This window comes from Nyctibius grandis, chromosome 1 (assembly GCF_013368605.1).
Source record: "Nyctibius grandis isolate bNycGra1 chromosome 1, bNycGra1.pri, whole genome shotgun sequence".
Taxonomy (NCBI): domain Eukaryota; kingdom Metazoa; phylum Chordata; class Aves; order Nyctibiiformes; family Nyctibiidae; genus Nyctibius; species Nyctibius grandis.
The window spans coordinates 49,434,656-49,462,444 of NC_090658.1; the positions used below are offsets into that span (position 1 = coordinate 49,434,656).

Genomic DNA, 27,789 nt, shown 5'->3' on the forward strand with positions numbered 1-27,789 from the left:
AAATCGTGTACTTACTCATGCGTAAGCAATGGAACATCGCTCTTTCCTTCTCTGGTTGTGACAACATCACGTTTGACGCCAAATACTTTTCCACAACTGTCTTTGGACAGAAGATCAAAAATGTCATTATTATACACTTCTACAACAGAAACCTCAACCCAGTAACTTCCTGGTGGCTTTTCTGAAATAAGCCTGGAGAATAAAAATAGAGGAAAAAAAAAGAAGAAAAAAAGCCAAAAAATGTTGAAGTCAAACACCAAGCGAACAATCTCTAAATAAAGATCTATTCTTTAATTGTAATCTAATTACAATCTGATAAAAGTGCTTATTAAATATCTGCAGCCATAGCTTTGCCTCTTCCACATGCTAATGTTAAGCTGAAGAATCAGAATATACAGTTAAATTATACGTGAAGCAGTAAATAAAACTTCATTTTCCAAACAGCTGTACCAGCTTAAATTGGCTTTCTTCACTAGCCTCCCTCCCTCCTCAAGATTTTTTTATACCATTTCTCTGCTGGATGTTATTGCATTCAGAGCTCAAGGTATGATAAACTCTGGTAGAGTGCAAGCAATGAACAGGCAGAGATGGTATGCTGCCCAGCTAGGTTTGCAAGAGAGTATCTGTCCACAGCCTCAGAAAATTCATAAATTAAGGGCTTGTCTATTCAGGAGAGTATTTACAGTTAGACACAGCTATTCTGGTATAAAATTGGATCTTTGGTTTAGCTTATACCCTTCTCCAAAAAGAAATAGGCTTAGCTGGAAAAACCTCTAATGGCTTTTCTATTATAACATAGCAGTGCATCAGTTCAAATCATGCATTATGTTCAACTAAAAAACCTAAGAATTCTCAAAGCAAGAACAGATTGTGGTTAAAAATTCTACTATCATGCTTCTCAGGGACTGGGTTCTAATCTGGATCCTCTTCATCTATTGCAATTGTCAATTTTCACAAATCTTCTAAGAACTTAATTAGCTTTTGGATTCCCACGACTATGGTTGAAACATATTCAAAAGTTAATGAGGAGTCTGAAAGACAGATGGACAGACAACACAGAGCAAGATTGCATAATCTTATTTTCTTAGAAAATCAGACTAAGCAGGAGAGAGACTAGCAATCTATATCAAAACTCAAATATGGAATGGCAGTTGGAGAAGCTATAAATATTAATCATTGTGAAGCTGAAATCTGTAATGATAAATACATTACAATCATAATTTAATCCTTTCTATAAAGTCTGAGGTGACTGCCACTGACACGAGCCTTTACTTAGTTGTTACCTGAACACTTCTTGGGTAGCTCGAGGAATAATTCCAAGTTCGGATTCATCTTCTGTGGAGAATGCAAAGTTCTCCTCTAACTGTGGTCCCAACATTGTGTATGTCTTCCCACTTCCAGTTTGCCCATAAGCCATGATACACACATTGTACCTGAAAAATAAAAGGGCCTTCATTTATTTTACTATTATCAAATGTGTTTGTTAGGTGGCAAGCCAAACCCCAAACAATCTGGGAACACAAACTGAAACAAAAAATAAATACACTGCCCCTGCAGATTTCTTTCTGGAGATCTCAAAATCTGACAGAAATTAAAGTACTGCTCACAACATTGCCTAAGCAGATTTTATTTTTTAAGCAGAATTGAAGGGATGCTTTCAAGCAGAGTTTAAGGGTGCTTAGCTTGGAATGACTGATGAGGTTAGACCTCCTGTCTGCCCAACTTCCAGTTCATGCACAACTGAGTTGCTTGTTAATCAGCTCCTGAACCACTGCAGTTTACAGTACAGCATTTTAAAGTAAACCGTCGCTGGGTTTGATTTGTCTTACAGTGCTATGCTGCAAACCACAGCACTAATATCTTAACAGCTGGAAACAGTAGACTCTTCAGCTCTCATAGTCTTTTTCAGGCAGGCTCATCAGTCATAGCCCTCAGTCACTGCAAAAGATAAGACAGCCCTAATAATAAGAGGCACAAATTTTAAGCCAAATGAGTTAGTTCAGTATAAGCACGCACACAAAGACTACTCTGGAATAAAGGTGGTAGAAACTGCTCTGATACGGACTTGTAGAAGATGAAAATGTACAATGTCCCTGCAGAGGTACAGGCACCTATGAAACACAATTCATCACCTTCTGAAGTAGACATGTAAAATACATCTCATGAACAGAACTCTGAAAATGCCTGTTTCTCTGCACTGAAAATAATAAAAAAAAAAGTCCACAGCTGTGAGCTCTGTTGTGGATGTCTGTGCCACAGGGATCTGAACTTAGATATAGGAATCCTATCCAGAAAGTGTTTTTCTAACACAGTCGGATCAAAGTCAATATCTTAAGCAAAACAAGTGGGCAGATACGAAGGTATCCAGCCACAGTACTACTGTGTATTGGGGACCAGTACTGTACTGTGCAGCTGAAGGTTAGTCCCTACTCAGCTGCATCCACTCTGCAGCACCTGCCCACACCTTGGTGTTGACCACAGAACTGTGCCAGCAAAAACTCTTGGAAGATGTGCAGTTATTCTGACAGGACTGCTCCTTCCCTGGACTACCTTGTTGGTTCAGAGACCCAACATTAGCAGAATCTCTGTACATGAGGAGTGCTTTGCAGTATGCTGAAATTTCTGCTCTACTAGAGAGGAGAAAGAATGGGCTTGCTCCTGGTCTGCCAGGGAGTAAAATTTCACTGCCTAAGCTACCTCCTCTGTGGGCAGACCTGAACAGCTGCTTTTGGTTATCCAATGCTTTTCCTCATATCAAAAATGTTTTTTCAAGCACACGCCAGCAAATTTCAATGAACACCCCTCATCTAATTGTTTTAAATTTATGGTTTCAAGTCATGAAATACTTACATGGCCACTGCAGAGAAATATATTTGCAGCAATTTTTTGCATATTAAACATGCCTAGAAGCAATTATTTTTGGAGGATTATTTAGAAAGCTTTCTCTTGTTAGAAAGAAATGTGGGCTTATAAGCCCACACAGCAAATACCTGGGTACCCCTTCTGGGGATGTGAAGTCAAAGTTGCGGTCAGTGAACCTATAGCAAGGTCCCTCCTCATTTCAGGATGCAGACTATAAAACAGAAGTCTAGTCATAGATTTGATGAAGTAAAGGAGATGAGATAACTGTAACTGAAAATAAAGAACACTACAGCAAAATGAAATGTGCTAGAAATCAGGGCTGTAAATCTGAAACAAGGGATTTCTCTAAGTATTCACTGCTGACATAACCCTACTTGCATTTATGTCAGTGGAAAAGCTCCCACTAATTTTGGTAGTTTTCAGCTAGGCTAACAATGAGCAATTTTCACAATTCCACCCCTAACGCATGCTACCTCGCCAGCCTGTAGCTTATTGAGACTTCTAGCCCCACTTCAAAATCAGAGAGATCTTTGGAACCGAAAACGGAGCCTGAAGTTTGCAAGTAGTACTTTTCCTTAGGAAACAGAATGGAAGTCTTTATAGAAGTCTCTCAAACTTTTGTATAGTCCAGCTATTCAAATTTTCCTTAATTGCTGCTTGTTAGAAAGTAAGCATCATGGACAAAATAGTTCTGACAAGATACAGATGGTATGATTAGAAGCTAAGTAGACAGGTGCTTGGAACATTGAAGATAGAGATGCAAATCAGGTATCAATCAGTGGTAACTTCTTTGCCAAAGCCAAAACAGTATTTCAGTATGCCCAACTCAGCTCAAACTCTCCAAAGCAGCATTATATCTAAGTAGGCACTGGAGAGAATGACTTGTTGGGTGCTTCAACAAGCAGACAAGCAGCAGACTAGTTTATATTTACCGAGTTTACTACATTGCTGTTCTGGTTCCAACATGAGGGTTTCCAATAGAGCAATCTGAAAATTTCGGACTATGATTCACCTGTGTGCCCTGACATTTCTCCTTCTCTGCTCTGCTTCATTAGTTATATTCTTGTTTTGAAAAGTTCTTACTGTCAAGCTAGAATACCAATAGTTTTGTACTATTTCTCTCCTGGGAAAAGCGTGGGTGTTCAATATAGCAAAGTTATCACTAGGAGAGAACACTGTTAAAGGAAATCAAAGGAGAAGAAACGTATTCTTCTTTAAAATAAATAAACAAGTTTGATTCTTCCATGCTGTAAAGAAATGTTATCTTACTCTCTTGCTGGCCCTGCATGGCTAACTGTAAAATCTGAAGCCTGCTGTACTTTGTCTGTTTTGCATATGGGACAAGCTTTTCTTCCTGTATATTTATATTGAAAAATGAAACAATTCATTAAGAAAGAAAAATAAAGAAAAAATAAAGAAAAGGAATGGAACACTCCTTTCTATTTGAGCTAAAAGTTGTTACAGACCACTTTGGAGCCCAGACTAAAACAATCAGGAGCAGCAAAAAGGTTAAAGGTTCAGACTAAGTATGTCTGTTTCTCATTTACAATGGGAAGGCTGCTGAGAAACACGGCTCATACACACACAGCCTTGCCTTCCCTGAAAATCTGCTTCTGTTTAAATGGCACTTCTGGAAGAACAAGACAACTCTTTTGTTTTCAATAACAGAACAATTTCTAACTGAATATAAAATTCCCAGCTTTTAGGACAGGATTCTCTCAATGTGGAAATTAGAAAGTGGGAAGTACAGCAGATCAAGGTACAGATCGGATATGTCTGAAGATACACAGGCAACTTATTGAGCCAAAGCAAACTTATGTTCATTACAAAAGGAAAAGCAGAGAGATAAAACAGTAGTTATAAGGACATCTTCAGACTCCTCCAACCTAGTGGTCCCTAGGTTGCTTGGCTATGGAAACTGTGGTTACTCATCCTTGCTAAACTAGAATAATGCCATATGGGCCATATAGGACTTCCCTTAGCCCAGGTAGCCCTTGTGGGCCCCTCTGTGGCATGTGTAAAGGGATGGTGGGGATTTCCCAACATTGCAATATCCTGATATGCCTCTTCCATGCTCCTTTTAAGAAAAGACTGCCAGGAACAAGGTTTGCCACTGTTCAACTATACCACTGTGGATGGAAAGGTCTGTGACAGCTCTACAACAACTATCTATAATTGAGTGGAATTGGAGCGGGGGTGAGAAAGGAGCAGAAAGGAAGTTTTGTATGAATCTCAGTTCAAGCATCAAGGATTATAACAATATGCACTTCGAGATTTCTTCACAAGAGTAGCTAAAGTTGGCTTCATACAAATGAAAATCACACTTCATGAACTTCAGTGGCTAGAAGTAATTGCACATATTTGTTAGTGGTTGTTACTGATCAGTTTTGTATCCAAACCAGAATTCTGTTTTAACCCCAATGCCTGAAGGAGCATTAGAACTATGACTGAGGATGCTCAGTTCTGGATCCACCAGGAACTGATCATACCACCACTTATGGCCTGTGCTGTACACAAAAACGGAGCAGATGATCAGAAAGTGGCCCTGGCAGGCCTTTCATATATGAATATACTGTTGGAAAAGATGTATCATACTGTGTCTACAACTGAAAAACAGTTATAAAACATAACCTACCAAAACACCAAAAAAAATAGTATCCTCCATTACAAGCAATGCTTAAGTCTGCTGGAAAGAGACCAGACAAAAAAACCTAATTTTTTTCCCCAAATCTGTCTGCACTGCTAAATTTTGTAAATAGTGTTTTCACTGTTTATATGGCGAAACAACATTCACTTGGTGCTGACTAGAAAGAAAACAGGAAAACACAGCTGTAAAGCCACAAAACTTGACCAGATTTAGTAATTTTTTTTAATTGATGGATTTCAGTAGATTATTGCCCTTCAGCTTTCTTGCTGCCATCTTTTAACTTACCCATCCAGGAGAGATGTTAGCAAAGGGGCCACATCTGCAAATACGGTGTCTTGAGACTCTGAAGCATTGTAAACTCTGAGGAGCAAAGTGCAATGATTAACTGAAGAAAAAATATAAATACATTGTCACAATACAAGAACACAAACTAGTGAAAACGCAGGCCACTGACATAAAGTTTGTGACCTGCTGACATTTCTATATCAGGGGACTGAAAATTAGAACTCCAAGGTTCTAACCCACTTTCTGGGAGCAGCTGTTGTCTATGCTGGAAGAATGGCCCACAGGTACAAACTTGTGGCTCTCTGAGCACGTCGTAATCCTTCTGCCTGCCTCTCTGGCAGATGGACTCTTTTTTCAGGCTGTACTGGATCCCTCTGACTTTCTCCCACCTGCCAGACTATGAAATATCCCTGCTGCCTGTGTCTCCTTTGTGTCACACTAAGGAAGGAAGTGGCCAGGTTGTGCTTCCCTTTAGATGTGGATAAGGATTGCAAAAAAAAAGAGGTACAGAGGCTGCAAACTTGCCTTGGGGCTTGTCTGAGAAGAGTCAGTGGCAGAGCAGAAATCAGAAGGCCCTGAGGGTCATGTTTAAGGATGCACTGTCTTTGTGGGCAGCATCAGCCTAAAGTATTTCCCTCCCCACTCCTGCTGAACTATCTACTCTGAAATAAAACACTTCTCACTCGAGGGAAGACTTTCTTTTATATTGTGATGTGAATTTCAGACTAATTTTTAAACAGAATGAAAGACAATTAAATTGAATGAGTTGTTCCACCTCTTAGAAAAGAGCAATGACAGTACAACCCTTGAGCCAAAACAATGATGTCTAAAACAACTGCATACATTTTTTCAAATTCAAAGAAAAAAAAAAGCGCTAACACAGAGCTCTTCAAAGAAATTTCTCCTCCAACCCTTTCAACTATAAAGTTTGTAGAACATAAAATCAAGACCTGAAATTAGGAAATCATCAAAGGGAGGAAATTCTGATAGTAAACCGTGGACATCCTAACTCGCTCATTTCTTCTCTAGCACACCAAAAACGTGTCCTCCCCAAGATAACAGCCTGCAGCAAGTACTGTTTATACAAGATGAACAGAATCTAAAACATGAATGTCATTAGCCACACTTAAGTATTTGAGGTATGAATGTTTATCTTTGGGAAAAGCTTCCTTTTCTGATATCTTTCTGTTGTGATTCTTTCTTTTTTTTTTTTTTTTTTTTTGTTTAGCTCTGTTTTCCAATGAGTGATGTGTGTTCTTCATAGCTTATAGCAAAACGACTAATTAGAAACAGGAATTTTGGTAGCAGCAAACATTACAAAGCATACTTACTTCCCTGTGTATATAGTATACTAGTACACTTCACTTAGCAGCCTCCCACAGCTTGTATATGATACTACAAGTTTAACTGAATGAAGACATAATGTGCTCTTTAGCATTTACTCAAGCCACTTTGTATATTTGACTAGGATCTGGCCACTACAGTTTATACTCTGCAGAAATGTAGATTTTGTATTCATGTTCTCCATAAATAAGACTGTACACAGGGATCACTGATAAACAGATACAGAATTAGAGCCAGCCCACTTAGTTCAGCGATTTGCTGTTGACAACAGCCAGAGGAAGGAGCAAGAAACACTATGGTGGCTGGAGACACAATAATTCATCTTTGTGTCTCATCCTAATCCTTAAAAGCTGTAAACTGGCCTCAAAACTGAAATATGAATTGAATCTCTGTTTTAAAAAAAATATTATTAGAATTAGTATTCAGTTTCTTTTTGCATCTTGCAGAATTCTTGGCCTGGAGTAACATCCTGTGGCAGTGTGTTCCACAGTATAATTGTAAGTTGCATGAAAATGTACTCTCTTTAATCAGGAAAGGAGCACTTGTCTGGCTTGATGGAGAAATACTGCTTGTCTTGCCATTCCACTGATGTGCTGTCATACTACACTAAGAAACCAACAAATATGCAGAGATGTGGCACAGTTCGTACTGGGAGGACACAGACACTGAATAGCAATACTCCATCCTTGCTTTGCATGCATACACGCATATGCTTCAGTAAACTTTGCACATCAAATCTGCAAGGTCAATATAAGAGAGCAAAAACATTTTCAAATGCTTTTCTCTGCTTCATTCAGGCTTTTTAGGTAGGACAGGCAGGGGAGATGAGGAGGGGGTGTTGCGCTCTATGTCAATGATCAGTTTGAGTGCTGAGAGCTCTGTCTGGGGATGCAGGAGGAGCTGACGGAAAGCTTATGGGTCAGGATTAAAGGGCGGGCAGGGACGGGAGACGTTATGGTTGGCGTCTGCTACAGGCCACCCGACCAGGATGGCCAAGCGGATGAGGCTCTCCACAGACAGATAGATGTAGCCTCACGTTCGCAGGCCCTGGTTCTCATGGGGGACTTCAACCACCCTGCCATCTGTTGGAAGGACAACACAGCTGGGCACAAGTAATCCAGGAGGTTCCTGGAATGCGTAGATGACAACTTCCTTCTCCAAGTGATAGAGGAGCCGACGAGGAGAGGTGCCATGCTGGACCTTGTTCTCACCAACAAGGAGGGGCTGGTGGGGGACGTGAAGCTCAAGGGTAGCCTTGGCTGCAGCAACCATGAAATGGTGGAGTTCAAGATCCATATGGCAGCAAGGAGGGCACGCAGCCAGCTCACCACCCTGGATTTCAGGAGAGCAGACTTTGACCTCTTCAGGGACCTGCTTGGGAAAGTCCCTTGGGATAAAGCCCTGGAGAGAAGAGGGGCCCAAGAAAGCTGGTTAGTATTCAAGGACCACCTCCTCCAGGCTCAGGAGCGACGCATCCCAGCAAAGAGGAAGGCAGGCAAAAACACCAGGAGGCCTGCATGGATGAACAAGGAGCTTCTGGATAAACTCAGGCACAAGAAGGAAGCCTACAGAGGGTGGAAGCAAGGGCAGGTAGCCTGGGAGGAATACAAGGAAATTGTCCGAGAAGCCAGGGACCAGGTTAGGAAAGCTAAAGCCCTGATAGAATTAAATCTGGCCAGAGATGTCAAGGACAACAAGAAATGCTTCTATAGGTATGTCAGTGACAAAAGGAAGACTAGGGAAAATGTGGGCCTTCTCCGGAAGGAAACGGGACACCTGGTTACCCAAGATATGGAGAAAGCTGAGGTACTCAATGACTTTTTTGCCTCAGTCTTCACCGGCAAGAGCTCTAGCCTCACCACCCAAGTCGCAGAAGGCAGAGGCAGGGACTGGAAGGATGAAGAGCCACCCACTGTAGGAGATCAGGTTCAAGACCATCTAATGAACCTGAAGGTGCACAAGTCCATGGGACCCAATGAGGTGCATCCATGGGTCCTGAGGGAACTGGCAGATGAAGTTGCTAAGCCGCTATCCATCATTTTTTGAGAAGTCGTGGCAGTCTGGGGAAGTTCCTGCCAACTGGAAAAGGGGAAACATAACCCCCATCTTCAAGAAGGGGAAAAAGAAAGACCCAGGGAACTACAGGCCAGTCAGTCCCACCTCTGTGCCTGGCAAGATCATGGAGCAGATCCTCTTGGAAACTAGACTGAGGCACACGGAAATCAAGGAGGTGATTGGTGACAGCCAACATGGCTTCACCAAGGGCAATCATGCCTGACAAATTTGGTGGCCTTCTACGACGGGGTTACAGCACTGGTGGATAGGGAAAGAGCAACTGATGTCATCTGCCTGGACTTGTGCAAAGCATTTGACACTGTCCCGCACAACATCCTTGTCTCTAAATTGGAGAGACATGGACTTGACGGATGGACCACTCGGTGGATAAAGAATTGGCTGGATGGTCGCACTCAAAGAGTTACAGTCAACGGCTCAGTATCCAAGTGGACACCAGTGACGAGTGGCGTTCCTCAGGGGTCGGTATTGGGACCAGTCCTGTTTAACATCTTTGGCGGTGACATGGACAGTTGGATTGAGTGCGCCCTCAGCAAGTTTGCCGACGACACCAAGCTGTGTGGTGCAGTTGACATGCTGGAGGGAAGGGATGCCATCCAGAGGGACCTTGACAGGCTTGAGAGCTGGGCCTGGGCAAACCGCATGAAGTTCAACAAGGCCAAGTGCAAGGTTCTGCATGTGGGTCAGGGCAACCCCAAGCACAAATACAGGCTGGGCAGAGAATGGATTGAGAGCAGCCCTGAGGAGAAAGACTTGGGGGTGAAGGTTGACGAGAAGCTCAACATGAGCCGACAGTGCGTGCTTGCAGCCCAGAAGGCCAACCGCATCCTGGGCTGCATCAAAAGAAGTGTGGCCAGCAGGTCGAGGGAGGTGATACTGCCCCTTTACTCCGCTCTCGTGAGACCCCACCTGGAGTACTGCTTTCAGCTCTGGGGCCCCCAACATAAGAAGAACATGGAGCTGTTGGAGCGAGTCCAGAGGAAGGCCATGAAGATGATCAGAGGGCTGGAGCACCTCTCCTATGAAGACAGGCTGAGAGAGTTGGGACTCTTCAGCCTGGAGAAGAGAAGGCTCTGGGGAGACCTCATAGCAGCCTTCCAGTATCTGAAGGGGGCGTACAGGAAAGTGGGAGAGGGGCTTTTTACAAGGACAAGTAGCGACAGGATGAGGGGGAATGGTTTTAAACTGAAAGAGGGTAGATTTAGATTAGATATTAGGAAGAACTTCTTTACTGTGAGGCTAGTGAGACACAGGAAGAGGCTGCCCAGAGAAGTTGTGGCTGCCCCCTCCTTGGCAGTGTTTAAGGCCAGGTTGGATGAGGCTTTGAGCAACCTGGTGTAGAGGAAAGGTGTCCCTGCCTGTGGCAGGGGGTTGGAACTAGATGATCTTTAAGGTCCTTTCCAACCCAAACCATTCTATGATTCTATGATTTATTATCTACAATTGATGAAATATTCATTAGCACCAAGTCCTCCATCTTAACATCAAAACATCTCAGAGCTACTACATAAAAACAAAGCTTAAAAAGGTATTTTAGAGATGAGAACATTCATTCTGTCTTCACTTGCTGTTGATGGGTTTTGCTGTCTAATAAAGCAGATTGCTACTGACCACAACCAGGGCTAGAATCAACCATTCTTAGTAGTCTGTTTGCACTGCAAAGTAGCATAGCCATAGTTATGTCAGGTTCTTGTAGCCATTCACAGGAAAGGCACAGTGCTCCATGTTACAGTAACTGCTCCAAATATTTACTCAACTTCCTAAAGGGGTTTTACTGCCACTACTTAGCTGCTGTGGTTCAAATGCTACCAAGACTCAAACGAAGAATTTTGAAGTTGGCTTGAACTAGTTTATGCTACACTGTAATCACAGCACTGCTTGAAGCATGGACACCCACTTAATTAGCTATCTGAAACTATGAAAGGTGCAGCAAATCCAGATAATTTCTTTCTGTATGCCCGTGTATTTTACCAGAACGATGACAGATTTGTCCCTGTTTAGTTATTAATGTTAATTTCACCTTGAAAATTCTGAGCTTCTTTCTTTTTTATTTTGCTAACTGATTCACCAATAAAATTATAAAAGCCTAACATGCTGAAAGCTGGAATTTTCTTCCTGAGCTGAAATCAAATATTTTGACATTTATTAGTTCCATAAAATGTTGCTAAGAAAATAAACATTTTTGAGTTCATAAGAACCACATGCTCTTCTGTTTATAAAAAAGAGCTGTGCTGGGACAGTGAAAAAACACTCCCCAGGAACTGCATTCTTTGGGGGATTTACATTTTTTAACCCTTTTCCTGATTATCAGGATCTACACAACATGTCCAGAGTCACAGCACCTCTGGAGTCCTGTGTCAATACCATTAACTGCATTGCTCTAGAGTTGAATTCCAGCATTATTCAGCATTTACTTCAACTGGTATGGCTGTATTGGGTATAGCTGGAGGGTAAAAGGAATAACTTTGAGTAGCTTAGCAGACATGCGAGGGGGCCATGTACCTTGAGGGATCTCATAGACATTGTACCGAAGGAGTCCTATAACCTATGGGGTCAGTAAAGCTTCCCCAAGATTTTCATTATCTCAGGAATTTTCAGTTATTTGGTGTCCTACACAACAGCAGTCCCCGGTCTTCAGGAGTAGAAAAAAGAAGCATCTTAGAAGGATGCCTCCAGGAAATGGTGAATGACTGACAATGTTTAGCAAACCTACAGCACTTCGGGCTGAACAGGCTCAGACCTTAAGTTTAAACCAGGAGAGATAATTCATGTTGGATACATTTCACATAAGAACCGCCCACTGTAGGAGAAGATCAGGTTTGAGACCATCTAATGAACCTGAAGGTGCACAAGTCCATGGGACCTGATGAGATGCATCCACAGGTCATGACGAATGACTGGCGGATGAAGTTGCTAAGCCACTATCCATTATTTTCGAGAAGTCGTGGCAGTCTGGGGAAGTTCCCACTGATTGGAAAAGGGGAAACATAACCCCCATCTTCAAGAAGGGGAAAAAGGAAGACCCAGAGAACTACAGGCCAGTCAGTCTCACCTCTGTGCCAGGCCAGGTTGGATGAGGCTTTGAGCAACCTGGTGTAGAGGAAAGGTGTCCCTGCCTGTGGCAGGGGGTTGGAACTAGATGATCTTTAAGGTCCTTTCCAACCCAAACCATTCTATGATTCTAAGATTCTATGACTTTAAATCAAGTCTTCCCTTCAAGCAAGGAAGCATGAAGTTGTCTTCATGTGTTCTGTTTCCAGAGGGTTTTGAAGCATGGTTCAGGGTAGAGAGCCTACTGTATGAGTCATTGCAATGTATAGATGCGAAGTTGCATTAGAAAAAAAGCATGGGGCAAAATTTTGTATTTCTTGGTTTACAGAGTTCTCATTTGTACTAATTTAACTCTTCATTCCTGTTTTCAGAGGTTCAGGTCAGCTCCATTCTGAAAGAACATAAGGCACCTTTCAACCTGACTCCCTGCAGTTTTCTGTCTTGTGGACTGACTCTCTGGTGTCTCATAAGGCACAAACACCAATTAAAACCCTTATCACAGCTGGTGCATTCAAAATCTCTCTCATCTATATGGATTCTTGAGCATCTAATAAGGAAAGTGGTCCCCCTACAGCCTTTCCCATGGGGACAACTGATACACATGCCACGACTCTACCTTGCTGTCTATGCTCAGGCCATTTTAATGCTAAGTTAGAAGTAGCACAGCTGAACACTGAGTCTTACAAATCCTCAGTCCAGTTTCTGGCTCAGTCATGCTGTATATCTAATGCTGAAGTCATGCAATCCACTTGAGTTCCTTCCCTTTAAATAGTGGATAACATTTTGCTATCTCGCAACATGTTGCAAGGATCATGAGAGCTACTCAGACTGTGAAAAGGGTCAAACAAGTCTCTGCAGAGGTTTCAAACTTAGGTGTATCAGTAGTCTTCACTGAGAGGGAAGACTAAGTGTGTCATCTATGTCCTGAAGTGCATTATTCTGTGCTGGGATGAATGGGAATATCACACAAGTGAAAAAAATATATGAACATTACCTTCTAACCAATGCCTACTAAAAAATTAGCCTTCACTATACAAATCTTCCAGCAATCCAGATTGCTACACAGGACTACCCACCTCTCAAACTGAAAAGTCTTGTTTATTGATGCATGACCAGGACGGCTACACTTCACAAGGACAGTTTCCTAAAAGAAAAACAAAATACATACAGTTAATATTACAGGCACACACACACAAAAAAGAAATATTTATAATTTCTAACATTCCAAGTGACAGCAGTAATTAAGGATCATGAAGTCCAAGGCCCTCCTCCAGCAGTCACCAACACGTGAGGCTTTAGAGCCTGTACACTGCAGTGAACTAGCAAGATCACAAGAAAGGATGTCAAAACACATTCAGATTACTAAAGAACAGCCAACACTTCTTATGTGCCTAGAAAGCCACAAGCAAGTAAACCCAACCTCCCTAATGGCCACCACAAGTAGAAAAAAATGGCAAAAAGAGCCCTTTTTTATTATAGGGCCAGTTTTCACAGTGCCTTTTCAGATTGATTTCATATACTTTTGCACCTAGAACTGAGCAGAAGATGCACATTTCGTAGAATAACATGCTAGTCCACAACTGTGAGAAAGAGCTGCACTAGCACAATTGCTAGCATTCTTCGAGTTTTTAGTGGAATCCACTTTCCAGATGGATTATATAGTAGTTTTGTAAGTCTGACAGATATATAAGCAGCTCTTTAAACTATTACCAGAGTGTAGTCACAGCAGTCTGGCATGCCTTACGTAGCAACTTCTGTGCCCTTCCTCTCCTCATGGCATATGTTGCTTAATTGCAGAGAAAAGTAAAAGAAAAAAATGTGGGGGTTCACAACAATTTGGGTGGAAGCTCACTAGTACACAAAATACTTAATCAAAATCAAGGAGGTTTCCTAGCTTATTAACCTGCAGTTACGTTACTGCATTTGATGGGATTGTTGAAATTCCTACTGTGCTTCATACAAGAAGCTTGGACTGCTGAACTAATGGCCTTCAAATGAGTATTGCCACAGACTGAAGTCATAAAGAGCTGAGCAAATAACAACTGCATAACAGTATGTCCAGCATGCAAATGGCTAATAAAAATCAAATTTGTTTTGAGTTTACAAGTATTTCTTCCTCTTTGGAGAAGGCCAATGTATCATTATCAACCTAATGATGACAACACTCACTCTACGGAATGAGCTGTATTACCCATCCCAGTATTGGCAAATCTAGCAGCAGTACAGATGTGAGTACACCACTTTGCTACAAAATAGTCTGACACAAAACTCTAATAGGATCAGTAACCAACAGGCTCTGGGGGAAGAAAAAAAAAAAAGGATGGATTTAGAGCGACTGAACACATTTCTGGTTCAGATATCAAATTTAGTTGCAGACCAGCGTTCCCTAAGGTGACAAATGGGACAGAAAAAACTCTATTCGAGTAACATAGAGACAAAAGAATTGTTAATAAGCAGAAGTTTCATATGAGCATTTGTAATGACCTTCCTTTCTCAGGAGATCAGTATGGCCTAATGTATTCACCACAGCTGCTGGCCTACAGAATCTCATCAGGTTTCCCTGTCAACAGTGCTTATAAAATCCATACAGCTGTCTCACACGAACACTGAAGAACCTTTTTTTCACCGCAGAGTCACAGAATACTCCCAGTCTGAGTTCTTTCTGGGCAATATGAATCATGGAAATGACACAAGGATACTTCATAAATATTCACAATCTGTCCTGACACCCAAGCCTGACTCCCCAAGCCTGGGGAGCAGTTCAGTAAGTGAAATTCAATAAGGCAAAGAAATAATTTTAAATTAGTTATATGGAATAGTGGATATAGGCATGATCACAGAATCCAGCTGTGGTAATTATCATTTCTTATCGCTTGTTACTATGTATCTGCTGAAGGCTATGCCCCCATTCCCAAAACTACTGCTCCACAGCAGAGCCAGTATAAGGGAGACTGTGACTGCTCCTCATGTTTCACTGTCAACTTCAGTGCAACTGACTGACATAGCACTGAGGCTGACACTAAGGGCAGCTTAAAGGATTCCCCGCACTGGGTAGGCACCAAGGGAAGAAACCTCTAGCTGGGGATGGTGATAAGCAACTGGGAAGCAATAATGTCTCCAACTGCTATAGCTGCATCCATCTGATTTATTACAAAATTATCTCCCAAGAAAAGAAGGGTCTTGGTTGTATTAATTCATGTTTTCCCAGTCCTATCTTGAAGAAACAGCAGAATCTTGCACCTTCCCTGATATTCAGAGCAACCTCTTTGCAATCCCCTTTTTCTCAACTACTCACAAGTGAAAACCTTCTCAAAATGATTTAAAAGGAATTAATCATGTAGAGGCAGACAGTTTCTTTTCTCCGTGCCAAAGAAAGTTGGATTCAAACATTACTTCAGGTATTAGGCTAGGCACCTGAGGCACCTGCCCTATGTAGTCATAGAGACAGACAAACATATTTAAAGTTTAATTCAGATCTTAAGGGAATTACTTTCCCTCTGGAGGTGGCTACTTTTCTTCAGCAACCACAGGCAGAGTCTGGAGTGACAGGCACCTCATTTACATGTCTACATTTGGTGTTGTGGATCCAGGCAAAAACACAGCTACTCATTCAAACATGACACCTATAATCACTAGTGCACTGCCAGAGATGGACGAAATTACAGAAAAGCAGCAGGTGGGATCCTAGACTGGAATCCCAGAATGGTTGAGGTGGGAAGGGACTTACAGAGATCGTCAAGGCCAACCGTCTGCTCAGAGCAGGGTCACCTACAGTTGGACTGGGCATACAAGGGAAAGCAAAAAGAAAACTTAAAAAATCTTAAAGTACCTCAAAAACAGAAATAAAATACTCTTCTGTACATCCAGTAAAATCCTAAACCTTTTTTAGAATTAGAATTGGAATAATGATTCTCTAGACAAGATGAGCAAGATTATAGGAAAGATCATGTGTCTTTTGAAGAATGACATGAATCTCTAAATAAACAAAACAAAAAACACTCAAAGACTAAATGGAATTCATGTAGTCTCAGCCTCACAAAAAGATGCACAATCATTCTGTCCAAGTGTCAGTTCTGCCTATCTACAGTTTGAAGGAAGTTTTAATACAACTCCTGGCAGAAGAGAAGCAAAGCTACTTTATACTGCAATTTCTGTTGTGGTCTTTCACTACGAGACAGATGTTTTCCCTATTCTAGTTATAACATGACAAAGTTGTAGCATAGTTGAGACAGATCAGCATATTACTAGAGCTTCAGTCAAATCCAGGAATGATGTCAAGCTAAAGCTTGTCCAGAAGATCCAACCATAGTTTCCGATATGTACACTGGACTGCGTGATGACTCTGGTTCTCAAAGGCAGCTCTGCTTTCTAACACACATTAGCTCAAAAATGATCATGACATATAACTGCCTGGTTATGTTACACATATAAAGGGAAAAATCTGGAAAGACTATCATGATCTAAAAAGCAAACCTAATAAACTCACCACCTCTGTCACAGTCTTCCTTCACCTTGATCTAAAATTTCCTTTAAAACATAACCACTTGTCTGGATAATGGTTAACTTGTTTCCAGAAATATGAGCTTTTGTTACAACTAAAAGCTCAGTAACAAATCAAGCCCCATAATTTTATCTGACAATTGCATATTTATCGTATCCAGAAGCATAAAACCTTCGGTTGTTAAAAGCAAAATAAACAGGCAATAAACATGGTTTTCCTTTACTTTTGTTAGTCTAAATTGACTGCATTTTGTAAAAAGTAAGTTGTACTTTCATTCTCCCTCATGAACTTGCACACTTCAAATATATTTTTTTTCTGAAAAAGAAACTAACACAAAGACTTAAGGTGTTTGATCAAAACTAGAAGGCATTTTAACCAAATAAATGTCAAGGCAAACCAATAAAACATTTGAAGTCAATGTTGTGTTTTCCAAAAACAGGGAGTTAGTATCTTGCAAATTTCACAGAATCACAGAATCACAGAATGTTAGGGATTGGAAGGGACCTCGAAAGATCATCTAGTCCAATCCCCCTGCTGGAGCAGGATTACCTAGACCATATCACACAGGAACGCTTTGAATGCCTCCAGAGAAGGAGACTCCACAACCTCTCTGGGCAGCCTGTTCCAGTGTTCAGTTACCCTCACTGTAAAGAAGTTTTTCCTCATATTTATGTGGAACCTCCTGTGTTCCAGCTTGCACCCGTTGCCCCTTGTCCTGTCAATGGATGTCACTGAGAAGAGCCTGGCTCCATCCTCGTGACACTTGCCCTTTACATATTTATAAACATTAATGAGGTCATTTAATTTTACAGTCAAGTCCATGCATACTTTTATTTTCCTGGAATATTTCATAAGGACATTTAAATATGAGAACAGGTTAGCATATTGAAGGTTACCAGGTCACTGTTTCGTACAAACTAAAATTCATAAATTGGCATAAGCAAGCAGACACTGCTTTGCCTGTAAACATATAGATACTGTAATACATCAGATATCTATATGAAATAATCCAAGCCCTAAATATTATCTAATTTCATCTTTATGCAATAAAATTTAACAGGTCAGAAATGGTTGTGGCATTTTCTAATACAATAAATGGGTCATGGTATCCAGAATACTATGTCTACCATTACAGATCCCTGGTTTTTATCTCCTGACATATTTACTTTCTTAGCTGACTCTTCATGTGCTCCATTAGTTTCCTAATTGTATATATATATATATATATATATATATATATCTCTGTAAGTATCCACTTTATGCAAGTGAGATCTGCCTAATGAAGCTGTAATTTTGGAGATTTAAATGCATAACATACTGTAGGTCACCTCAGCAATATTTTAAGCACTATACTATAGAAGCAAATTTGGCTAATCACCATGTAACACTGAGCAGCCAACTAAGAAGTACGGCTGCTAAGAAAATGAAAAACTATGTTAATACTTTCCCCTTAGCTCACACTACTGTGCCTTTTTAAATTTTATATCTTGGTAATGGCCTCAATTAATTCTGGAATGTCATCTGGATTTGCAACCTCAATGCTCATTCTCCTTCCTCTAATGGATCTAAGCCAGGACACTTTAACATGCTTGATTGCAGTAGCACGTAGGCTGTTGTGGTTCATGAGATACCGTATTTCTCTCCTAATGCATTAGTTGTTTTGCAATAACAAAATTTTAAAAGCTGGACATAATTTTAGAAATAGTTACAGCAAATACAAGCGGCTCTAAGGGACTGACTGCAGGAAGTCTGCAGCGGTTTGCCTACTGCAAACACACAACCAATACGGTTGACTGCACCAGCAGAAGCTCCAAGTTAATACAAATACAAAGAGACAGGATGAAAATTGCACACATCACCTGCTATTGCACCCATGGATGATCAAAGCTGGGCACTGATTGACAAGAAAGTACCTAATTTATTTTAAAACCCACGGTTCACATGTCCCTCTTGTTTCTCCTTACTAGTATCTGTGAATGTGCTTTTGAATTTCCCCATCAAATACTCACATCATCAACTGCATATGCTACTTCTTCTGAAAAGTTTCTTTGCCTGTAAGAAAAAAAAAAAAACAATGGGGAAAAAAGGTACATTTCAAACCATAAGTGTTGCATTTAGCTGAGGAAAGTCAATGCACAAAATGTCTGTGAACTACACACTATCTGAAGAGTACCTTCCAGAATTGCCATTATTATTGTATCCCACGTACATACTAATACTACAGTTAATTGTGAATAAAAAACAAATTGAAGTGCAATCAAGCAAAATCTGCTTAAAAAAAGAAATTTAGAACAAACCCAATTAAGACTAATTCACATGCAAGCCATTCTATTATTTTGAGATTGTAACGTGAGCTTGAAACAAGAGGCTTTCACTTTAGAACATTAACGTGAAAAACACCCTCTTTTTAGGTATTTTGTCCCTGATCTTGCATCCATTACTAGTTCAAGAACTGACTGGGATTACTGAGGTGTATAAATTTATTCATGTGCGTAATTGTTTTGAGAATCCGTCCTTAGTTTTACAACTAAAGTTTTATTTACTTTTTGATGTATTAAGAAAAGTTAGCCTTAACAATTGTTTGTTTGGCCCAGTCCATCCTGTTTTACACTGCAATTCAGCACCTGATTGCACTATTCCGTCCAGCAACAAAAACAGCGAGTGGGTTCCTTCCCAGGTATTTCGAGCACAGGTTAATGCAAGTTTCTCCTTCAGGCTCCTTGAAATTTCTTGTCTGCTATTTTTGATGCTGTTTTAATTAAAGCAATTCTGTATTTTTTTAAAGATTTGCCAAAAATTAATAAACTTTAAAGCACTGTATGTACTCTTTCAAAATTACCATATAGCAGAAGTAAAATAATGCCTCAAATGAGTTATTTACTGATAGAGCAAATGATAATGTTACTGGTTTCTAGCCACCCACCTAGTTTTCCCCTTCTTTCTTTGTTTGTGTGTGTTTCAATCCCTACTTTCTTTCATGTTAGTCATCTATAGAGAATTCAGCTTGTTATAGCACATACTTGCATCTAATCCCTCTTTTCCTTTTGTATCTTGGAATGTTTTGACACTTCAGTTACAGTAAGTGTATTATAACTTAGGGATGCAGAGCCAAATTATACTGAAATAGAATTACCAGTGTTTGTGCTGACAGCAAATCTGTTCTACAGCATTACAAAACAACTGTAATGCTGAGTGTGTTTCTCTGCCCACGACTTCTGACAGATATTACATTACTGTATCCCAGGATTTGTATAGCATAGTGAATATACTCTAAACTGATTGCAGCTGTGTTACTTCTGCCAACCCAGGCATAATCCTGGCTTGGCAGAACAGCTATGGCTTGCTATTCAGGTGCATACTTTTAGACAAGGGGATGAGATTGGCTAAAGCCAGTTTAGCAGGAGAAAGAGAAGGAAACAGGTATTAGTTTTTATGATACCATCATCGGCTTCCCACACACATAAAATCAGAAAAATCAAGAACACAGTTGTTCTCCCATACATATAACTATTGTTTTCTCTGTATATTAATTATGAGTCAGCTAAGATCTAACATAGCCAAAATAAATTACCTGTCATCTTGTGATATTGAATGTCCAGCAGCAGTATCAAAAGGTAGTAATGGTCGGATCCTGCAGTGGACTCTGATATTTCCTCTCAGTTCCTAGGGTTAGAATATTAAGATGTATTTAACACAAACTACTGGAGAGGACAAATACACTGGAATTTGTGAAGCAGACACGAACGTGTGTAAGAAAGCAGGTGTTTACAACATCACAGCCTTAGACTGCAGAGAGAAAAACTAGTATAAATATCATTTGCCTTGAGAAGTTAGGAGAAAGTACTTGAGGAAGTATGAGCTCTTCAGAGCTCTGGAATGGTGTAGCCCTCTCCAGTCTACACAGAAAAAAAAAAAAAAAAAAAAAGCCTTTCAATCTGCAACATTTTCCCCTCTTCAGTCTCCTTGAGCTTCTTCAGACACCTATATTAACTCAACAGACCAGACTACACACTCCATTTCTCTTCCACCAGACCTCAGGAAGATGTGGAATATAAAACATTTTGTAGCTTTTCCTCTCCACTGTGTGTTTGTACATGACTAAAAAGCCAGTAACTGATTTTTCTTTGCAGACTGTTTCAGATTTCAGTTTATCTAACCTGGTGTTTTTCCTTCCTTTTTGTCGGTGATCAGTTCTTATTGTTTTGTATTAGTGAAAACAGCGTGCCTGTGATGACTAGTGACCACTGGCATTAACTCCCCACTGCCTTGGGGAATATCCTTTCAGTAAACTGCAACACAAGGCAGAGTTTGGAAGGTAAGTACTTTTTAACAAAAGGGCTTCATTTTCCCAGGTAGAAAAACTTAAAAGAATTTTGTTTGAAGGTGGCTTGTGTTTCTAAAAATCAGGTCCTGAATCAGGCAACCCAAAACTAGTCATTTGTGGGGGTGGGGAGGAAGGGTAAAGTTAAAGTACAAAAGGGAAAGAATTAATCCCAAGTGAACCATCACTAATGGCTGAGCAGGATACAGCTAGACATATTTAGGAAAATAAAAGACAACCATTTTGCAATTTCAAGTTGATAATTTAAAGAATTCTAAAACATTTTCAGAAGCTGCAAATTTAGAGAAGAGAATGAAGGAACTCAAGTTTTGTCCACTATTCAAAATGGATGATACTGCTTAGGGCAATATGTTGCATGGGTGCCTTTGGAAGATGCTTGTGTAAAAAGAATGGGGTAGGGTTTATTTTAAGACAAGTGTGCCTCAGCAAAGAAATTAAGCGTATATAGACAGCTGGGGGAGGTGATATATCCATGAAAAGTAATATTCGTTAGTTTTATTGGTGAGGAAATTATGGGCATAATTACAACAAAATAAGAAAATGTTCTGTCATTAAATATACTTACAACTAAGCTGTTATGTAGAGCTCTCCTCTTTTGCTTTTCTTTCTCATATCTCTCTGTCACCTCTTGTAGAGACTGCTCGAGATCAAAAGCTTTTATCTGAAACACTAGAAGAAAGCTGTTTCAAAGAACTAAACACTGTGACTTTACAAAATTAATTTTCCAGTAGCACCTCATGAAATACAAGCATAAACCTTTTTAACTTCTACCAAACTTCAATTAGGAGGGTTAGTTGCTGATTTACTAGACACCTCTGAAAAATCCCATCATACTTCTTGCTATGAAATGACTATGTGAAGTTACAGATAATTACCAAAGGTATACATGTGAAATCTTGAAAAAGAATCAAAAATACAAGATATGTAAAGGCAGATCAAATGTGTCAGTTTAGTTAGAGTAATGTTATCTGTCAGTGAAACCTGAAACCTAAATTTGAAGCAACCTGCTTCTGGATGGGGCTGTCACTTGCAAGGCTTATGCCATATTTACAGATTATTAGATTCATGCCAGCTAACTTTAGAAGAAGTTAACCTATCATTTACCATCAGCCTCATTTACAGTGCTACTAATCCTGTAAAACAGCTATAAAGTTCCCCTTTAAGATAGGTGCTTTCACTTCATGGGTAGGATTTCATAAAAATGATTGATCTTTTGAACCCCAGGGAGTCTCCTTCACAAAACTGAGGAGAGCAATATGGGTCATTATAAAAGCCTTCTAACTTCACAAATAGTTTTATTTCAGCCCAATTACATTAACACTGAGCAGGCCTAAACCAAACATACAGCCCAGAAGGCACATAATGTGACTGTAAACTTGTCTAAAAAGCAAGCTTTTAGGAACCCCAATGGGAAATCAACCTCCCCAGCAATTAGTGAGCAGTTTGAAGACGTAGAGTATCAAGCAGTCAAAACTAGACTGAGCTGAGTTAGCAGGATAGTCACCAGCCTCAGTATGTGCCACCTCACAAAGAAAGGAGCAGACTTAAAATCTCAGCATGTCCCACGTGCTATTTACGCTCTGGTATAGCCTAAAAATCAGATAACTTCAAGGGACATTTGTCTACACTAGAGATTCCTCAGATCCTATTTTTGTAATATCCACGCTGTTCACCTCTAGCTCGTAATGTTCCTCCGCAAGTGCATGCATGCAGGTGAAACATGATGTTAATAGTTGGCGAATCAAAGTCTAAGAGTTTCACTAAGAAAAATACTTTTCTTGCATCCTGTATGTGGAGTAACACTAGTATGTCTTGGTTTGGAGAATCACATGTAAATACGTTACTATAAATTGTCAAAAGTGACCCTTACAGTCACTGACCCCTAATCATACAGTATTTTTCAAAATACGAGGTTGGAATCCATTGATTATTTAAGTAATCTCCATAATAAGTATCTTCATTTGTAAATTAGCATACACAAACTTTCAGTTCTTGAAATCTCTTGAATAAGCAGTAAAGTAAAGCAATAGATGCTAAAGGTACCCTTCTGTTCTTCCAGTCTTGAAAGAAAAAAAATTACTGGTTTATTTCAATATTTCAGTGGTCTCTTCATGAGGACTCTTGAGAAGCCTACTGGACATTACAGATCCAGTTTCAGTTAACTTAGGCCCTAATTACTCAATTTTTTTCTAACTAGCCCTTCTATGGTGGAGATGACGGTGAAAACAGAAATCAGCCTTGGGACTTCCTAGTTTTACACCAGGGCTTTTGAGCAGACAGGTGGACTGCGATCTCTAGAAAACAAGTCAAGTTGCTGCATTTAGCAGACAGTATTTTGATATTTGTAAGAGTGAACCATCAGTTTTAATGTCTATCTTCTTGAATAGAAGCTCCACAGAGCAAGTTTCCTAATGCATAAATTATTTCTGAACTTTTAATTTTTCTGAAAGTGGAGCTATATAGTTATAAACACTTATTTAACATTTTCCTAGTTTTCTGCTTGGCATCAGCGGCAAGGTATTCAAAAGTTACATTTTCATCCATAACCTAGGGGCAGCCACTGGGTACATCTGTTTTAAAATACTAATAACCCACTCTTCATTACTCAGGAGAAGTAGTCACTACATGCCTGCAGCCATTACAGACATCCCTTTCCCCCACGCTTTGCCCATCTCATTGACCTATACGGAAACTTTCTGGAAGCTGAGAATCCTGATTTTTTTGTTTAAACATCACTGAGTGCAGTCAGGACCTTCATCAACAATCAGACTAACAATTGTAGAAGGGTGATGGCTTGCAAACATGTTCAGGATTGTAATGTTTCTTTAATTGACAGTCCTGGTTAAGGAGCTTTTCATACCCTCCCATTCAGTGCTGCACCAGACCTTCTGCTGTGCTCGCACAATTGCTTCCACGGTCACGTGGAGGTCTAAAATCAATCCTTCTTGCTGAGTAATTTCTGTCCTGGATCAGCTCCCTGAACTGTTTTGTGTATGGTCACACAAACAGTTATACGAGCATAACGGAAAGGTTCATGACGGGGACATGAACAACAGCAGCAGCATAACCTAGCACAGCCACAGCCTAGCACAGATATGGATGTGTAGTTGTCCCCAAAGTTCCCTGGGGTTTTTAATGTTTCTTTCCATACTAGATTCCAGTTTTAAAAGGAGGTAAATCTGACCATGCCTTCTAAGATAACCAGCTATGATATAATAGACTTAATTCCAAAACTTCTTTTGAATTCAGCTGTGTTTTATATCCTGGGCTAAAACATTATTCTTTGGGATGCTATGATATTTCTGTTGCTGGATCCAAGGTCCCTCTCCTACTCTACACTAAGAAGGAAAGGCAGCTGAGCTGGTGAGACTCTGCTGTTGAGTTGAGGGTAAAAGATGATGGTAGTTCACATTTCACAAATACAAGTCATCAGCACAGTGCAGAGCTCAGTTTTCTCCCAGAGGAGCACAGCACATAGGTGCCAGCATATGGGCAAAGTGGGAAACAAGCTCCTTACCCAATTTTTCCTCTTCTCCACCCCAGTGAGAAAGTGTCCTGGAACCACAAAGGACATCCAAGTCACTGGGCTGCAGCAGCTTTCACAAATGTGTCAGTAACCTGCAGCAACTCCTCTGTCACATATTCACTTGGACAGATTTTGCTCCTTAGTACCTGCCACTTTGCAAGCAGTGAGAACAGAGGTTTCCCCTCTCTGAAAATATGTTCTGCATGCACAGATACTGTTGTTTCCTCTTTCTGATAATACCTTCAGGGTGAAGCAATCTAAAAAGTCATCTTAAATTTTTAGAAATTCCTACCCTTCCAGAAATCTACTGAATTACTGCATCTGCCTCAGTAGTATCATTTGCAGTCAGGTGGCCACTATTTTTTGCTAAAACGACAGCAGCTTTGTTTATGAGGGAAACAGGCCCATAACAAAAGAATAATGGACACTTCTCTCTGTTGCTAATTACTACTATTTAAATTTCAGTAGGAAAGATGGCAATAGCCTGGTTTTCAGACTGTGAATAAATATTTCTAAGCAAGGGACTACTCAGTTATTACAGGAAAGTTTTATAGTTTGCTGCATGTCAACTACAGCCTTGAAATTAACTTACGTGAATGTCTCTTCTGTAATTCTCTCCCTCGTGTTCAATCTCTATTTTAGGATTAAACTGATAACATATATTGTCTCCAGAATACATACTTTGGGCTTTCTGTTTACGAAAGTTTATATGTAATTTAAGGATGGCAATTCTGACTGTCATACTTAACCTTAACAATACAATCTCCATCTAAAACATTTGACAGAGAACTGGAAAATGGCCAGATTAAAAACATAAGTCATCCACCTAAGTACCAGCACACTATTTTGTTATAGACAAGGAAGCTTCTCCTGGTTATGATTTCATAGAACAATGCACCACGAAGTGCAAATTGAGAACAGACAACAGGAATTTGCAAAGCCTCATAAGAAATACTTACTACTTATTTACACCACAACAGCTCAAGTGCCAAATCCAACCTCCTATCTGTTCATTTAGCCCCCTGCTTCAGTAAGGGAAACATTCACCTTTATCTAGGGTTAATTTGCCACTTTGTTTTTTTTTCTGATTTAAGGAAAACTTGATTAAACATTTTCTCTACATGGACAATACAGTAATCAAATCAATTTTAATCATAACTTAGTACGTAACATACAGGGACAAGTTCTGCAAACACCCATCTCTGAGAATGCTGTTTGTTGCTATTGACATGAGTAGTCCCATCACAGTCAAATCAGTCCCAAAATTAAATATTTCAACCGAAAAGTAAAGTAGGAGAGAAACATACCTTTTAAATGGCAACACACGGATATCAGAGCATCACCCAGGGACTCTGATTATAAATCTGTGTATTTGTTGTTAGCTCATCAGGCTGCTAAGCTTCAAACAACATAAGCTCTGTATGTGCTTTCATGTGCTTCTCAGACCTGGTAGGAGGTCCACCAGAATCAAGGCTATTGAAAGCAGTGCAGAGATCCATGCCAGGAGATCCAGGTGTAGGACCAATGCACTTAGTCCTCAGTGAGGAGGGCAGAGTGTGCCAGTGCACTGCAGGGTCTGCTTTATATGTACACATGAACAAGGAAGGACCTGAATTCTGAAACAGTAGTCCATGTGCTGTTATTATCTACAGACTAATGAGTGGAACTGGCTTTGATTTGGAAGTAAAATTTTCTCCGTAAATACACAGAAATATTAAAAATCCAGTCTGTCCTAATTTCAGACAGTATTTTCAGAAATCTCTGAAATCACCTGAGTCCTTTTCTGGTACAGTCAAAAGCAGACAAATTTCAGCTAAAGCAATACATTCTTTATTCAGCTATTCTAAAATAGTCAAGATAACGAGCCTGAGAACTTCAGACTAAAAATGTCACAGCTGAGCCAACTCAGCAGCAGTCTAGTAGCAGCTGCAATCTACACAAAAGCTAAATCCAAATTACCAGTCATAACCTCATTTGTACTCTTTCTAATGCTTCAGAACTCCTTGATGATCTAATGTCAAACAAAAACCAAGTGCTACAATTTCAGTGACATGTTTCTCAAAAATCAAACTCAACCTTTTAATGTTAGTAACAGTTAACAATGACATCGTTGTTGTTACGTATCTGAAATGTAAGTGCAATGAGCCTTACTTTGCATTGCTTCATTTTGCAGCTGTATCCCTTGGACTGCTGTCAAAACTTGGTAAAGATAAGTCTTGCTTTGACGCTGGAAGTCCTTTGAAAGCTCAAGAGCAAATGAATGGAGGCTCTTCAGGTCTTGCTTAAGCCTCTTTTCAGCAAGGAGAAAAAAAATAACGTTATAAAGACACAAAACAGCAGTTAAGGAAGACTCAATGTAACACCACCACAAATAATTATGGTGAGATATCACAGTTAGGAAGAACTCTCTACTTGATGAAAGGAAGTCTTCAGGAGTATATCTTTCAGCGTGTTTAGAGAACGATCCTGAAAGATATTTAGCAATGTCATTTCCTAAAGACTTCAGAAAGACTTTATGGATCCTTACCATCTTACGGTACATACTTTGACCATAACACAGCTTCAGGAATAACAAAGTCTCTTTCTTATTTCATCAAACAAAAATAAGCGGGTGTGAGCATGTGTGTGTTCTGTCCACTTATAAGACATACCCAGAATTAGCAATGAAAAATTATGATCCGTATATCCCTTACTGCATTCATTTTCCACACTTTGATCAGGAGGTTTTTGCTAAGCTTCACTCTAAGTCATTTCTCAAATAAGCCAGTTCTATGCCTTCCTATGAGAACAGACGTATTTTGAAAAGATCAGAAACCTTTATTGTTCAGAAAAGTATTTGTATTATGGATATAACTCAGCATAACATGCATGATGAGATTTTTAAATATTTATAAGAGCAGCTTATATTCACTTAAAAGTCCAAATAAAGTAAAAACAAATTGATGTGATTTTAGGATTGGTATGACTTCTTGACATCTAAGAACAAATGTGTAAAGCCATCTTCAAGATGAACTTAACAATACCTTATCTCACAGGAGCACTGTGATGTTTCATTAGTCAGCCTGGTACAAAGTGTCATATATTCTGTGACATTTTATTTTTCCAACTGTGGTACTGGCCTTGAATAAATCAACTAGTTTCAATGATAAAACAATAAT

The 27,789-nt window shown here is 39.9% G+C and overlaps 1 protein-coding gene across 1 annotated transcript in view; it reads right to left on the reverse strand.

Moving 5' to 3' along the window:
• Positions 1-27,789, reverse strand: part of KIF25 (kinesin family member 25) — a 45,873-nt gene that overhangs the window by 11,790 nt on the left and 6,294 nt on the right. Inside the window, 8 exon segments of the mRNA XM_068413728.1 lie at positions 16-192; positions 1,284-1,433; positions 5,795-5,869; positions 13,339-13,406; positions 18,773-18,815; positions 20,335-20,426; positions 21,671-21,774; positions 26,783-26,921. Coding sequence (XP_068269829.1) covers positions 16-192; positions 1,284-1,433; positions 5,795-5,869; positions 13,339-13,406; positions 18,773-18,815; positions 20,335-20,426; positions 21,671-21,774; positions 26,783-26,921 — 848 coding nt within the window.